The 16,365-nt window shown below is 56.7% G+C and overlaps 1 protein-coding gene across 2 annotated transcripts in view; it reads right to left on the bottom strand.

The window, feature by feature from the left end:
- Positions 1-552: 552 nt before the first annotated feature.
- Positions 553-16,365, bottom strand: part of SARDH (sarcosine dehydrogenase) — a 71,887-nt gene continuing 56,074 nt past the window's right edge. For both annotated transcript variants that reach the window (XM_055270459.2, XM_063636780.1), the window contains 4 exons: positions 7,777-7,939; positions 6,866-7,034; positions 3,736-3,871; positions 553-1,009 (listed from right to left, as the gene is read on the bottom strand). In XM_055270459.2, the coding sequence (XP_055126434.1) occupies positions 884-1,009; positions 3,736-3,871; positions 6,866-7,034; positions 7,777-7,939 (594 nt within the window). In that variant the 3' untranslated portion in view covers positions 553-883. The remainder of the gene's footprint in view (positions 1,010-3,735; positions 3,872-6,865; positions 7,035-7,776; positions 7,940-16,365) is intronic.

Raw genomic sequence — 16,365 nt, 5'->3', positions numbered from 1 at the left:
GCAGGGCAGAGCCTAAGACAGGGTCCTCCTGCAAGGGCCAGACAAGGAGGAAGGCATGGGCAGAAACTGCGTCCAAATCAACAGCAAAGACAAAGGTCACCTAGAAAGGGGGACTCCACCAGACTGTTACCCAGCAGCACGCCCCTCCTGCCTGGGCCTGGTGAGCGAGGGGCTCAAGGGGAAACTGAGGCAGGAGCTGGCACTTCTGTGTGGGTGAGGAGGGCACCAATCTGAGGCCCCGCCCGCTCCCTGCTTCAGCTCCTCTGTTCCCGGGCTGCCGACTCTCAGGAGGCTTTGCCACCTGAAGAACAGGGAGGTCGAGCAAGGTGAGAATAGCTTTCCAGCTCCCGTGCCGACCTGAGATCCGAGACGCACCACCCTGAAGAATGGCCTTGGTCCCAGGCCTCCACGTGCGCTGTGGCAGACAGTGCCAGTCGATCACCGCTCTTTCCTGACCCAGACACAGCCTCATGCCCTTCAGCCAAGTGCCCCAGGGAAGCCCACCACCGATCAGTCAAGCTTGGAGTAAAAGATGAAGCCTATTCGCTTCCCTGTTTTCACGTGGGGCTTATCAAGTACTTACCAAGCACCTTCTAGAAGCTTGGAGAGGGCTACAAGCCATGGTCCCTGAGCCCAAGACACTTACAGGCTTGCTTTCTGGGAGGACTGGGGTGGATTAGAGACTGCCTTCCGGTCAGTGACAACAGGATGGGCCATCTTGGTCTCTGTCCGTATCTGGTTTGGGGGTTTTCACAGGACTAGGCCTAGACTAAGGACAGGGAGGGCACAAGTTCTGGCTGGGTCCAGGGTCCTGGGATCCAAGGCCATTTGGGACCTGTGAGAATGGATGGACAGCATGGGATGGGGCATGGGGTCTCAGCCCTCAGTAGATTCCCTTCATCCTCTTGTTGTTGGGGTCGAAGGGTGACTTCAGGTGAGTCCGGGCACCGTAGGTCACCCCCATTCTCTCCAGGGCATAGTGCCCGCTCCTCACAAAGTCCAGCGAGACCTAGGAGCAGAGGTGGGGATGAGGATCACTCTCTGTTGGTAGGCATGGGGCTCACACCTGCCTGCTTCTCTGGAGGAGGGGGTCTTGGTCTTGCTGCCTGCCCTGTGGGCAAACTCATCCCTATGCCAGGGACTCCTTTCTGAACCCAGGCATTGCCCCAGAGCAGGTGCAGTTCGTGTCCATGTGATCTTGAGTTGGACATGGGCATCTGGGGTCCAGCAAAGCCAAGATCTGGCAGCCAATACGACTTCCACAGGACGACACACCTCCTACCCCAGCGATTCCAGATGCCTGGGAAACAGCAGAAACACAGTGGCTTTCCCGGACCCAGGCAAGCACAGCAGCCAGAGCAGCGCCGAGGCTGGCGGCCAATCCGGCTCGGGTCCCTCGGGGCAGGGGCGGCTAGAACAGCCTTCTAGACAGCTTGGCCTCTGCCTGCTCCCCATCCCACACCCTGGCTCGGCCTCCCCAGCAAGCCCTCAGGAGCCAGTCAGCCCCAGGTGCAGGTGCTCTTAGGCAGGAAGAGGGCGTCACCTCCAGCCTGGCACAGCTGGTGATGCCTGGCACTTTTGCCGCAGCTGCTATGAGGAGGGCAGGCTAGGCCACTCAGGGAAGCTGTTCTTCCTTTACAGCAATTAAACCCAAGGCCAGGGCCACAGGTGGGAGTCTCGGGCTCTGCTCTGGGAGTCAGAGGGCTCCTTCTTGTTCCTAGCAGCTCAGGACTGGATGAAAAAAATAAAAAACAAACCAAGCTTTTTCTGTGACAGGAGCTTTAGGAGTGGTGCTTCTGAGCCATGTGTGCACCTGCAGGGCTGAGAGCTCTGAGCTGCCCCCCCGCAGGCAGGCAGCATGGAGAGCTGGTAGCCTTCAGATGTCCACAGGCAGGCACAACTCAAAGCGGGCATCTGGCCTTGCTAACAAATACCTACGAGGCAGAAACTCCTTCCCTATCTCGGAGCCTTCCCCATCAATGAGCAGGTTTCCCTATCTTAGGAAGAAACCTCTGTCACCCCACTTGGGTGCTAGAAAATGTTTAACAACCAGCTCTGGGGTGAGGCGGGCGTGACTGTAGCATCTGCCCATTTCCATGGTGCAAATGCTCTGGACAGCCCTGATGGAGGGGGCAGGGGACATGCACTGGCGGCTCTGGGTGCGTCGACTGGTTCCCGGCTGCCTGTCTGGATGCCGTTTAACCTTGGCTTCCCGGGTCACGGTGGTTATGGACCCATCCCTGACTCCGGAGAAAGGAGAGTGTTACTATTCTTTGAAGAAATGGCAACGGAGCCTCCACTCCCCAGCCCACCCTGGCATGGAGCCCATAAACTCCGGTTTGGCTGGGCCCCAGGGCTGTGGCCCCCAGGACCATGGTCCCAGGGCCGTGTCAGGAGGCCCTGCCCACCGTGAGAGCCATGCCATCACAATCCCCGCGTATTAAGACCCCACTCTGCGCAGTGGCCTGTACGACAGCCCTGCATGGTAGGTGAGTGTCCACATTTTATAAATGAGGAAACCGAGGCTCCAAGAGAGGATCCTTACCCAAGGTCACAAAGCAAGTAAAAGGCAGATCCCAAAAGCTAGTGGCATCAAGTGTGTCCTGAGCCTCCCAGCTCCACCGCCGGACTCAGCCCCATGGGCTGCCACTTCCCCACAGCTCCACAGGACCACGGCCTTGCCCGAGGCCTGGCGGTGTCCCCTCCCCCTTGGGCCTGCGGGCTGGGCCTGTGCATGTTCTGCAGCTCTGGCTAAGACTGCTCCGTCTCCAGCCTACCCCTCCCTCCTCGTGGCTTCTCCCAAGTGCTCCCTCCCTCCCCGATTCCCTCTACATGTCCATCAGGGGCTCAGGCTGGAAGGCTCTGGAGCCAGGCCAGCACCTCCCGGCCTTACTTAGGGCTTGGGCCAAATGTCAGATCGGCTCCCATGGAGAGACGTGACCCTCCTCAGCGGCACCTCTACCTGCGGCGCCAGAAAGATGGGAAAAGGAGGTGGAGGTAGAGACCACCCCTTCCCCTTCTGGGGAGGCTGCCCACCCCCTGCCCCACCACCCCTGGCCACCCAGAGCTGTCCTGGGACTTGCTCCTGGGGGCAGTGCCTGCTCTTTCCAGCCAGCTCCTGCCTCCTGCAGTCAGGGGTCAGAGTCACCTGGAGGGTGTGGGGTTGCCTGGGGTCGGGGTGTTGGGGGTGAGGAAAGAGAGGAGGACAGGAACATGGGTCTCTGAGTCTCTGATCGGTCACCCTGGGGCCCCCTCCTGCACCCCAGGCAAAGGGTGGGCTGTGGGTGGCTTGAGGTTTGGGTCTCTGGTGTGAGTTGCTGGAAGGTATCAGCCTGGCTGGCTGGTACCTCCTTCTAACCAAAAACAGCCTGGAACCACCAAGGTCAGATTCTTCCAGAAAGAAAACAGAGAGCAGCTTTGGCTCTGCCCAGGCACAGCTGGGGAGTCCTCCACCTGCCGAGGCCTCTTTCTCCCCCTTCTCCTTCCCCCTCCCTCCTCCTTCTCCTTCCTCTCTCCCCTTTTTCCTTCCCCCTCCTTCTCCTCCTTCCTTCCTCCCCCTCTTCCCTCCTTCTTCCTCCCCTCCCTCCTCCCTCCTTTCTCTTCCCTCCTCTTCTTCTAGACCCCACCCGTGCCTCCTCCCTATGCCCAGCACACTCAGGGTGCAGTGCAGGGAGCTGGTTTGGAGTTGGGGAGGGATCGGCATTTGCCTTAGCAGGGCCAGAGAAGGGGACTCACCGGCCCACCGCTGGGGTCATGGATGTAACCGTAGGCGATGGTCTTGTCGATGGCGAACCCAAAGTCAGCCCTCCGGACATGGCCCACCACTTGGCCGTTCCTCCAGATGGCCTCCAGGCCAAACATGGGTACTTTGCTGGAAAAAGCAGTAGAGAAAGCTGGGGCCCCAGAAACCACAGGGTGGGGATGCATCCACAGTGGCCTGGAGAAGAATGGGGGGCTGCATGGTGCCCACCCAACCGTGGCTCCACGCAGATAGGGCTGGCCTACTAGGACTTCGCTGGTCTCCAGAGCCAGCCCAGCACCTGGCCTGGACACCAGGGCTCAGGCTTCAAGTAAGTAAAAGTGATGAACAGAAAACATTAAAACCAGGAGTGGACTTTGCTGTTTCCAGAAGTGAGCCCCGTATATTTGGGAGGGCCCCTGCTTCCGATTTCCTTCCATTGTTGCTCAACTCTGGGTTTTTGTGTTTTTTTTTTTTTTTTTTTTTTTTGGTGCAGTGGTGCAATCTAGACTCACTGCAACCTCCAACTCCCAGGTTCAAATGATTCTCCTGCCTCAGCCTCTGGAATAGCTGGGATTACAGGCACCCACCACCATGCCCAGCTAATTTTTGTATTTTTAATAGAGACAGGGTTTCATCATGTTGGCCAGGCTGGTCTCGAACTCCTGACCTCAAGTGATCTGCCCACCTCAGCCTCCCAAAGTGCTGGGATTACAGGCTTGAGCCACCGCGCCCGGCCAGGTTCATTTTTTTTTATAGTACAATACATACTTTATTCAAAGGACTTGACTACATGTAACACATGAATGCTCACTGTAAAAGTTTTAAAAATTAAAAGCAGGAAGACAAAAAAAAAAAGTAAGCTAAAATCAAAGAAAGGCCAGCACCCAGGGCTAACTGATAACACTTTGTTCCCAGTCTGCAGACTTCTCCCTGTGCGACGGGTCATCCCGGCTGCAGCTGTGCAAAGGGGTCCCTGAATGGAAGGGCTGGGGTGATGTTGAGGGCACCTCCTGCATCCTCAGCCTGGAGTCACTGTTTGGGTCCCACCTGTCAATTGGATTAGGATGAGGCTGGAAGGAGGTTGTGTAAATATCTTTGGTTTTGCCCTAGTTTCCATTCTCCACGTGAGGACGCTGAGGCCCCAACTGCCTGGAGTCCCAGAGCAGTGTGGCAGGGCCATTCTCTGTGACTCCACTGCCAGCATCTTCTCTGCATCTGTCCTGGAACTGCAACAGTGCAGAGCCGAGGTGCAGGGCAGCTATTATGCAGCCTGACAGAAAACCCCTGAGCAGAGCGCACTGGGTCACAGGGGCCGTCCGAGGCCCTCCTAAACCCAGATATCAGGCTGCAGGTACTTCATGGAGGGTCAGAAGGTCAGGGTCAGGCAAGCAGAAAGGACCCATGGACGCTGACCTGTGTGCAAGGGGCCCCCTCTCCAGGAGCTAAGCTGATCCTGGGAGCTGGACAGGCTGTCACGCGAGAGGCAGAGCCTGACAGGCACCCAGGGAGAAGCCACAGGATGACGACAACATGGCTCTGCTCACCGTCCCTCTCCCTCCCTCTCCCTCTCCCCTCACCCTCCCTCTCTCTCCCTCACCCTCCCTCTCCCTCACCCTCCCTCTCCCTCACCCTCCCTCTCCCTCACCCTCCCTCTCCCCTCACCCTCCCTCTCCCCTCACCCTCCCTCTCCCCTCACCCTCCCTCTCCCCTCACCCTCCCTCTCACCTCACCCTCCCTCTCCCCTCACCCTCCCTCTCACCTCCCCCTCCCTCTCCCTTCACCCTCCCTGTCCCCTCTCCCTCTCCCTCCCTCTCCCCTCACCCTCCCTCTCCCTCTCTCCCCTCACCCTCCCTCATCCTCCCTTTCCCTCCCCTCCTCACTCTGACACTCCTTTTGAAGGCTCCAGAAATCTGGGAGAAGTGGCAGTGTTTGCAGCTGGCTGTCAGCTCCATGTCCACAGAGCCCAAAGCCGCCCACAGCCACCCACTTCCCCGGAAACCTGTGCTTCAGACCCCCGTGGGCACCACGGGAGGGCCTCTGATCAGGGCCTGATCTTCTCAGACTGCCCTGCACCCCAAGTGGGACTCGGGTTCCTGGAATCCAAACTCTCCCAGTAGCCCAGGGATCACGTGCGCCGGGCTCCAGCAGCATGCTCAAAGCCACTCTCAGTGGAGAGAGTGGGAGGTCGGGTCGCCCCCAGGCAGAGTCTCTCCTTCCACCTCTGCCGAGTGACTGGGCGTGAGTCCCCTGCTCCTTGGCACCACGTGGTCTCCATTCGTAAGTGGGGATGACGGCCCCAGCCGAGCCCCTCTCCCCGTATCACAGGGCTGTGGGGAGACTGAACCGGAACAGGATGGGAGGTCGTGTTGCAGTGACTGGGAGGTCAGGCTCCCTGGTTTCACCCTCCCAAGGCCCTCAGCCTAGACCCGCCGCAGAGGGGTGGCCTGGGCTTGGCTGCACCTTTCTCTTTTGAGACCTGCACTGGAAGAGTGTGGAGCCTTCCCTACCTCCCCACGGGCCCTGCTGGCCTGGAAGGGGCCCCAGGTGCGCAACCTCGCACTGGCCTGGTTTCAATCCCAGCACGTTGGGATCCTCACACTTGTAATCCCAGCACTTTGGGAGGCCAAGGCAGGCAGAGCACGAGGTCAGGAGAGTTCAAGACCAGCCTGGCCAACATGGTGAAACCCCATCTCTACTAAAAGTACAAAAATTAGCTGGGTGTGGTGGTGCATGCCTGTAATCCCAGCTACTTGGGAGGCTGAGGCAGGAGAATCACTTGAACCTGAGAGGCAGAGGTTGCAGTGAGCCAAGATCGCACAACTGCACTTCAGCCTGGGCAATAGAGTGAGACTCTGTCTCAAAAAAAAAAAAAAAAAAAAAAAAAAGAGCAAACTCTCTCTGCCTTTCTGCCTTTAACAGCAGCATGTGACCTGGCCAGATGGCCTCTCTCTTTGGCCTCGATTTCCTTATCTGCAGTGGGCTGTTGGGTGCATTCTGGAAGAGCATGGCTGGCACATGAGAAGTGTTGGTACCAGGGGCTTTGACTGGGGGACCGAGAAGTGCCTGCCTGCCCTGGCTGTAGGCAGTTGCTTCCCGGTGAGCGTGGGACAGCGGGATACTCACTCCTCCACGGTGAAGCACACCAGGCGCCGGCGGAGGCCTGCGGCCCGCTGCTGCTGCAGGGCCTCCCTCCCCAGGAAGGGCACCGGCGACTTGAGCTTGCAGGTGAAGGCCAGGCCTGCTTCCAGGGGGCTGTCGTCTGGCCGCAGGTCCGCGTGCCAGTGCCGGTAGCCTGTGGGAAGGGAAACCACGGGGTTGGTGCCACCCTGAGGGGGATAAGGCCTTCAGGAGATGCATGAAGATGCTGCCTAAACCACCCCCTCCAGCCCCTACCCACACTCTCAGAGCTGCTTAGTCACCGGGGCAGGAGGCAGAGGCATTGCCAACTCCAGAAGGTTCCCTGGGGTGACCCCCCCCCCCCAGCAGACTGCCCATCAGCACTGCAGCCCTCTGCACCCTCAGGTGGGGGCATCAGGGAGGGGCTCGTGAAGAGGGAGCTTCTCAGTGCCCAAGCTGGGTGCCCAACACCCTGGGGAACTGCCCAAAGCCTGCTCTGAGCCTCCATCCTTGCTCTGGACAGGGTCTGGGCTTCTTCCAGAGGCCGGAGCACCTGCTCCCCGGCTCCATTCTTCACAGCTCTCAGAGAAACCAAGGCCCTCAATTCCAACCCAGCCTGGGCCTGCCCCCCGGGTGTCAGGCAGCACCTCAGCTCTCTGAGTTGAGGTTTGTGTAGGTGTCGCGGATCCCAACACTGTCCCTGGGGCCCTGCACGAAGACCCTGGGCAGCAAGAGGGTTTGGGGAAATGGAGGATGTCAGGCGCTGGGGTGTGGGGGAGGAAATCATGGTGTAGAAAGAAGGAAGCTGGGTGACAACACGGGGAAGGTAAACAGCTTCTCGGCCTCCAGGTGTCTGGAGCGTCACTCCCCTCTACTCTGCCCGCCCCCGCCCTGTGCTGTCCAGACCCTGCACTCACCTTTCTCAATGCTCAGGGAGTCGATGGCGCGGTACCCTGCGTTGACGAGGCCGTGCTTGGCACCCGCGGCCATCACAGCCCGGTACACAGGCACGCAGGACGCCTTTGGAATGTGCAGCTCCCAGCCCAGCTCCCCCACGAAGGACAGCCGCATGGCCCGGACCTGGGGGAAAAGGTCATGGCTTAGATGTGGCCATGTAAGATGGCTGAGGTCCAGGCCCAGGCCACCACTTCCTGGTGGACAGCTCCTACCGTCACTGGCCCTGGGTCCCAGCCAGACTGCCACCAAGAAATGGGGTCTTCAAGGAGAGCTGCTCCCTCCAGCTGCTCTGGAAATCTTTGAGGAGAAGTAGGGGGTGACCTTTGGGAAGGGGAGATGGCAGGTTTGCTGTCTGCAGACCTCAGATCTTCTCCAGGACTGGGTTAGTTTCCCATCTGTCATAACAAATGACCACAACTGGTGGCTTAAAACAATAGCAGTAAACTCTCTCTCGGTTCTAGAGGCTCAAAATCCAAAATCACCGTGTGGGCGAGCCACGCTCCCTCTGCAGGCTCCGGAGATGACCCTTCCACTCTCCAGGGAGTGTCCTCGTGGGCACCTCAGGCGCCCCTCGGCTTGTGGCTGCATCACTGCGATCTCTGCCTCAGCCCTCACAGCCTCCCCTCTGTGTCTCTGTCTTCTAAGGACACTTGTCACTGGATTTAGGACCTTCCCTAGCCCTACATAATGTCGTCTGGAGATCCTGACCTTAATTACACCTGCAAAGATCCTATTTCCAAATAAGGCCCCATTCACAGGTTCTGGTGAGTTAGGATGTAGACACATGTTTTAGTTGTCACCATTCAGTCCGCAGCAGTGACCTGGGGCAAGCTTCTCACCTTTCCTTGTCTGTAAGATGGGGTTGGGAGCCCAGCTTTATCTGTTTCAGAAGCTCTGAGACACATCTGCGAGGAGCAGGGGGAAGGCAGCAGCCCGGCTCAGGGGACACCACCCTGGCTGCACCCAGTGGGGAACAGAGCCATCGGGGAAGGGGACAGCCAGGTGCCAAGCCTGTTGTCTGAGGAGCCCATCACCCACCATTCTAGTCAGCCCTGGCCCGGCACCGGGCTCTGAAGACAGCCATAGCCTCTGCCCTTCAGGATTCAGCTCGGCCGTGAGCACAACCATGTTCTGGGTGAGGAAGGGGCCGGAAAGCAAGGCCCCTGCCTGAGACGCCAGACCAGGCTGGCAGGCAGAGCAGGGGATTGCCATCGCGGACGGGCCTTCCAGGTGAGGGTGCAAAGGCCCAGTGCTGGGCAGCGGACGTGGTGGGAGGCAGGAGAGAAAGGCCTGTGGGGCTGTGGATACCTGACTGTGAAAGACACGGTGGCCCCAAGCCCTGCAGAAGTGACAGTGCCGATTATCAGGTGCTCGTGGGCTGAGCTTCATCTCGTCCCTCCACGGCCCTTGCAACGGTGGGAACACAGTCAATAACGTCCGTGGGCTGAGGCGGACACAGAGGCTCCCAGAGGCACTGAGCCGGGCCTAGGCACACCCTGCTCCGCCGAGGACAGCTGGTGTCTTTGGGAGGGTGTGTCCCGCACACCTGCACATCAGGCTAGCACTCGGCTGCGTGGAGGCCACAGGCAGCGTGGGGGGCTCCTTGCGCAGGAGGCGTGATTTTCCTCACACACTTGGTTCGGGTGCGTGGCACGTCCACACCCAGTAACTGGAGTCTGCTTCCTCACCTTCAGGCAAACCCTTGAACCCACTGACTCCCATGGGAAGGCCTGAGTGCTCAGCCCTGGGACCACAGAGCTCACAAAAGGAATGGGGAGAGCTAGGCTGACTGCAGGATCCCAGACAGCGGAGGAGCTGATTCCACCGCTGCTCTGAGCGGAAAGGCCCTCCCTGTACAGCTCCCGCTGGGATACGCCTGTGGGAGGGAGGGCAGAGGCCGCTCTCCCAACCACAGGGGCAGCTCCTTATAAACCTGACGCTTTAATCACATGGCCACCGAGGGGCTGGATTCTAAAAGCTTTGGAAATAGCGCTAATTTGCTCTAAGTTGCCATTTGCCCAGGCCTCCTAAAAAACTCAAAATTGACACAGAAAATGTACTGTTGCCATTTCCCTGCTTCCCTGGTGCAAGCCATAGGCCCCTGACAAAGATTGCCTTGTCAACGGGGTTCTAATTTTAGATAGCCTACGGAGGAGCTCGGGGCTCAAAGCCAATCTCATTTTGAAACAGGAAAAATAATTTTTAAAGTGCACCTATCCACGGCCCTCCAATTGTGGATCCCTGTTCAGACAAAGACCCGTCACCCAGCTCAGTGAGAGGGTTGGAGTTCACAGGTAGAAGGGAGGGAGCAGTCCCATCCTTCCTGGCTCCAGCAGCTCAGCAAGGATGGGGTCAGCTGGGTCTGGGTCTCCATTGTACCCCGTGCACAGCCTGGCCCAAGAAACAGTCCCTGAACGAAGGAGCAAAACGGGGGCCACACCTGTTTCCCGCCGAAGGGAGGGAGTCTGGGGAATCCAGGGGCCTCTCTAAGTTCACAGAATCACTAGTTGTTGAGGCATCTTGCATTTTTCTCCACCAAAGCAGTGGAGTGGAATCAGTCCCCAGTTCTTCCAAGTGGGGACCCACAAGGAAAGGGACAGGCCAAGCGAGGGCATCCGGAACAAACACAGGCTCCCAGTCAGCCAGGTTTGGGTGGGAATAGCATCTCCCAGCACCCACGGGGGTCGGCCCACTCGGCCCCAGTGCCCTCCTCTGACCCATCGGCCAGGGATGGGCGCGTGTGCACCAAGCACGTGGTCCCGGCACGTGGGCCTTGGCCACTCTGGCTCAGGTGGGCTCTGAAAGCCCCAAATTGCAAGATGGAACTCCTGGCCGTGGATGGAGTCACAGAATTATGGAAGATCAGCAGGAAAGGCCTTATGTCAGGTTTTGTTTAAACCCTTTCCACATCCTGAAAAGTCCATGCCAAAAAAAAAACTGCTGAAACTATTAAATGAAGTCAGCAAAGTTGCAGAAAGCAAAGTCAAATGAACTGTGACGTATGTGTTCCCATGATCTCGACAAGGGCGCTGAAGCCACTCACGGGGAGTCTCCAACAAGTGGTGCTGGGAGGATCCGATAGCCACATGCAGAAGCGAGAGGCTGGTGGCTTACCTTACATCTTGTCCAAAAATTAACTAGACATGGAACAAAGACACGAGGGTAATATCTGTAGCTGTACAACCTCTGGAAGAAAGCATGGGGAGTTGGGAATGGCAAGGGTTTCCTGGCGAGGACACCAAAAGCACAAGTCACAAAAGCAAAAGTCAGATGGAAGGACATTCATCACAAGCACATTTGTGCATCGAAGGATGCTAATAAAGTGAAAAGGCAACCCACGGGATGGGAGAGAACATTGCAAGTCTTACATATGATAAGGGCCTTCTACCCAGACAGAATAAAGAACTTCTACAACTTAACAATAAAAAGTCAAATACCACCATTAAAAATGGGCAAAGGGGCCGGGTGTGGGGGCTCATGCCTGTAATCCCAGCACTTTGGGAGACCAAGGTGGGAGGACCATCTGAGGTCAGGAGTTCGAGACCATCCTGGCCAACATAGTGAAACGCTGTTTCCATTAAAAATATTTTTAAAAAAATTAGTTGGGCGTGGTGGTGCGTGCCTGTAGTCCCAGCTACTCGGGAGGGCTGAGGTGGGAGAATCACTTGAATCCAGGAGGTGGAGGCTGCAGTGAGCCGAGATCGCGCCACTGCACTCCAGCCTGGGCAACAGAGTGGTGAGACTCCATCTTAAAAAAAAAATGGGCAAGGGACTTGAGTCGACAATTCTCAAAAGCAAATGCAAATGGCCAACAGGCCCAGGAAAAGATGCTTCGCATCGCTACCCATCAGAGGCACGCAAACCCAAGTCACAGTGAGTTATCACTTTGTGCCCAGGAGGATGACAATGATAAAAACAAGAAAAAGAAAGTAACGAGTGTTGGTGAGGATGTGGAGAAACTGGAACCCTTGTGTATTGTTGGTGGAAATGGAAAATGGTGCCAGCACTGTGGAAAACAGGGTGGCAGTTCTTTAAAACATTAAAAATATAACTTCCATGTGATCCAGCAACCCCACTTCTGGGTATACACCCAGAGGAATTGAAAGGAGGGATTCGAAGAGGTATTTGCATACTCATATTCACAGGGTTATTCACAATAGCCAAGAGGTAGACGCAACCCAAGTGTCCATCAGCAGAGGATGAACAAGCAGGGCATAGTGGCTCACACCTGTAATCCCAGTACTTGGGGAGGCCAAGGCAGGAGGACCGTTTGAGCCCAGGAGTCTGAGACCAGCCTGGGCAACATACGGAGGCCCTGTCTATACAAAAAAATTTTAGAGTTAGCTGGGTATGGTGGCGTGTGCCTGTAGTCCCAGCTACTTGGAAGGCTGAAGGGGGAGGATCACTTGAGCCCAGGAGGTTGAGGCAGCGAGCTGAGATCGCACTGCTGCACTCCAGCCTGGGCGACAGAGTAAGACCCTGTCTGAAATAAAAAAAAAAAACAACAAACCACACCAAAAATAGTTGTTGAACAGACAAAAAGTGTTCTATCCACATGAAAGAATGTTATTTAGCCTTAAAAAGGAAGGAAATTCAGATGCATAACACAACGGGGACCAACACATTATAAACACATCACGCTAAGTGAAGGGAGCCAGCCAGTCACAGAAGGACAAATCCTGTCTGATTCCACTCATATGAGGTCCCTGGAGCCACCAAATTCATAGACATCAAGAGCAGAATGGAGGGCACAGGGGCTGGGGAGAGGGAAAGGGAGTTGCCTCAATGGGGACACAGCTTCAGTTTCACAAAATGAAGACATTCTGGAGGTTTGTTTCCCAACAATGTGAACATACTTAACACTACCGAACTGTACACTTAAATTAACAAACCAGCCAACAAACCAACTCCTTTTCTTCATAGGAAACTGAGGCTAGGAACTAAGTGACCGGCACTTTCTCAACATCCTGGGCCACAGGAACAGAGGAGCCAGGCGAGGCCGGAGGGTGTAGACACAGAGATGGGAATTCGGGGAATGTGAGGGAATGGCCCCGGGCCGGACAGGAAGCTGCAGCCTGTGTCCAACAGAAGGTCAAGGAGATACCAGAGAGACGGGGGGAAAGGCGGTACTTAAAAAGATAACAGCAGAGAATGTTCCAGAAGTGAAGATGGTCGTTCATGAGCTGTCAGACTGCAGAAAGCACAGTGGGTACCAAACAGGAAAAATACCAGTGAATCCCTGCATGGAAATCACAGAACGAGGCCGGGCGCAGTGGCTCACGCCTGCAATCCCAGCACTTTGGGAGGCCGAGTCGGGCGGATCACTTGAGGCCTGGAGTTTGAGACCAGCCTGGCCAACACGGCAAAACCCCATCTCTACTAAAAATACAAAAATTAGCTAGCTGTGGTGACGGGCACCTTTAGTCCCAGCTACTTGGGAGGCTGAGGCAGGAGAATTGGTGGAACCTGAGAGGCAGAGGCTGTAGTGAGCCAAGGTTGCCCCACTGCACTGGCCAACAGAGTGAGACTCCATCTCAAATAAATAAGACAGAGAGAGAGGCCTGAAACCCTGAAACCACCCCTTGGCACGGCTCTAGTAGATGCTAATCTACTGTAGAATAGTATCTTTGAAGCACAGAGCTTCGAACATAACTGTCAGCCTGGAAACCCACATCCTGCAGGGGCGGGAGGAGTGAGGTGAATCAACAATGTTCTCAGACCCAGGCAGAGCTTATTACGCACGATTCTTGTTGAAAGAATCCGCAGGGGATGCACCTTCAAGCCTGGGCCCCTGACCTCACTTGGGTGCAGCTTGAGGGTCAGACCAGAGCAGATACCTGGCCAGGTGGCGGTCGAGCTGGGAGGGAGGAAGACCAAGGTGAGGGGAACTCTGCCTCCTGTTTAGGAATAGGTGCTTTGGAATCAAACCCATGAAGGGTGGGGCTACAGGGGACCTCTCCACCCATGGAACTAATCAGTCCTCTGGAGTGACATGTCTGTTATTATCAGATGTAGCTCTGCACATAAAGGGTTGGGGCAGGGGTCCTTTGTGACAGCGTGGACCCTGCTGGGAGCTGAGTCCCCTTCCTGCTTGGCCCTGGCTGGGGGCAAGGGCTCAGGACCCACAAGGCTGCCTGTTGCCCGTCTTCCCAGTGGCCAGGCGCTGTTCCCAGCCAGTCGGCCTGGACAAGAGGGGAATGATTCCTGAAGCCAGCAGAGCCACCTGCCACTGGTGGCCTTCGCTGGGGCTCAGACTCCTGGACTGTAGGTTGTGATGAGAGAGGATCCCTCTGTGGAAAGAGATCATGTGGGGCGGGGCTGAGGCCCACTGAGTCCCCCACACTTAGGGAAGCGTCACTACTATGACCATGGCTATCTCCCTCCAAACTGGCCTGAGGACCCTGTCTTTTTGGAAGGTTCTGGAGGTCAGACCCTTCCAGGCCCTGGAGGGAGTTCTGTGGGATGCCACTGGTCCCCAAGGATGAGAGGACCAGACCCCCGCCCTGCCTGTCCCATTCCGTTCAGGCCACTTGGGTGGCAAGTGTCGGTCAGTGGGCAGGTGCAAGAGGCCTCCCTCCCTGGGCCACACAGCACTGGTACCCATTCCCACCAGCCTCCACCAGTGGCCAGCAGGCTCGAGGCTCATATGCTGCAAGGGTTCTAGGATTCAGACCATGAGCCCCCAAGCAGGGCACCTGGCATGAGGACTCGGGACTGAAGGAGACCAGAAGGCCTCTGATGCAGCCCCAGGCTCTCTGACCTCCTCCTCCCCTCCTGTCTCCCGCCCTCTTTCTCCCCCACAGCAAGTCACAGAAGCCAGAATTCCTCTTTCCCCAGGTGGGTCATGGACAGTAGAGGCCCTCTCCCCCAAAGCCAGCCATGAGACCTAGAAATACAACTCAAGCCTTCCCCACTTTTCTGGGAAGGAGCTGGCCATAAAGATTTTCTCCGCCCACCTTGTCTGACTGTGGGTCATAAAACCCTTGCTCCAGGGGTCCTGCCCCATGCCTGGGAGTGAGAAGCACACTGCATGGAGAGGCCAAGGGGGAGCTGCACAGCTGGCCTCCCGGCCTCCCCGCAGTCCATCCCCACAGGCATCCCCTGCCATCCGACACCTCTCCAAATAGCTCCCCATTCTTCACTGACCTTAAGCAGAGGAACCATCTTCCCTGGGTCTCTGGGTCCCCCTTTCTGATGGCTCCTATGTCACATAAAGCTTTGATTAAATATATCTGGCGTACTTTTCTCTTATAAACCTGTCTTTTGTTACAGGGCTGTCTCCCGTGCCCCTGATAATGGGTGAGGGGAAGGATCACACCTTTTCTTTCCTTACAAGGGCAAGATGAGAACCTGGGACCGATTGCCCCTGAAGTCTCCAAGGCCCCAGCTCAGGGCCCTCTGCACCCAGTTCTGCACGAGGTCACTTGCCCCAGACAGAAGCAGCAAACCCGGGGCAGGTCGAAGCTTCCCACCACCCACTCCACAAACACCCTTGCTCCAACCTCCCCTTGGGGCCCAGGCACTTCACACTATCATGGCAACAGCTTGACCCATGACAGGGAACGCAGTGCCCCAGCCTGCGGCCACCAGTCTCTCTGCGCTGCATCAGGGAACCTGCCCGTGATATCGGGTATCTGTCTCAGGCCTCAGCAAATCTGCACAGGTTCTGTAAAGCGAGTGTTTAGGCAGTGGCTGGAACTCAGCTGGTCTCTGACTGGCATGTCATGGTTATCTAATGTGTGTGGGTGCACAACTGCTCCATCCTGAACTAATCAAATCCTAACAGTGCCGCAACTAGGACTTCTCACTGTCAGGAAAAGAGATTCAATTTCCTTTTGAGTTGAAATTAATTTTCAGAGAAAATCACTTTATCGCCGTGCCCCACGGAGCGCTCCCAGCCCAGCTGCTGCTTTGCAGCGGGGCCTGTCCTCGGCAGGGGCTCTGGGAACACCGTGTCTGGCCGAGCGGAGCTCTGGGAGACACGCCGGGAGAGCACTGACCCACGGGGAACCTTGCTGGCCTCGAGGCAGATATCTGGGGAGCAAGGACAGCTGGTCTGCTGGCTGCTGAGCGGACGATAACTTCTCCCCACCCTGCTTCTTCCTCTAGCAGTCCAGGGATCGTGGCAGCCTGGGTCAGATCCCAGCCTCTCAGAGAAGAATCACTGCACAACAGCAGCAGTGCTTAGCTGGGAATCGCGCCCAATTCGTCTGGTGGTGAGGAGATCTTTGGGCAGCGGCAGGCGCCCGCTCTCGCACCCGGGGCCCGAGTCTGCAGCTCTGGCCTTTGTCCTCATCAGCCCTTGCATCTGCTTTCAACCCAGAGGTTCCGCCGACTGCGCAGGCACACACATTCCTCGCCTGCATCTGGTTGGCTGGAACCCAACTGATCGCCTATAAATACTTGGCTCAGGCCCACGCTCCAGCCCAACGTTTCTTCACGTTGAGGGATATGTCATCAACACATTTTTAAGCCAGCACAAGATATTATTTAGGAGAATATGAAATTCTCCCTGGATTCAGAGAATCCAGAGTGTCTGGACAGACTTA

This window comes from Symphalangus syndactylus, chromosome 3 (assembly GCF_028878055.3).
Source record: "Symphalangus syndactylus isolate Jambi chromosome 3, NHGRI_mSymSyn1-v2.1_pri, whole genome shotgun sequence".
NCBI classification, from domain to species: domain Eukaryota; kingdom Metazoa; phylum Chordata; class Mammalia; order Primates; family Hylobatidae; genus Symphalangus; species Symphalangus syndactylus.
Note: the sequence above shows the minus strand (reverse complement) of the source record. Positions and strands in the feature narration are given on the sequence as shown.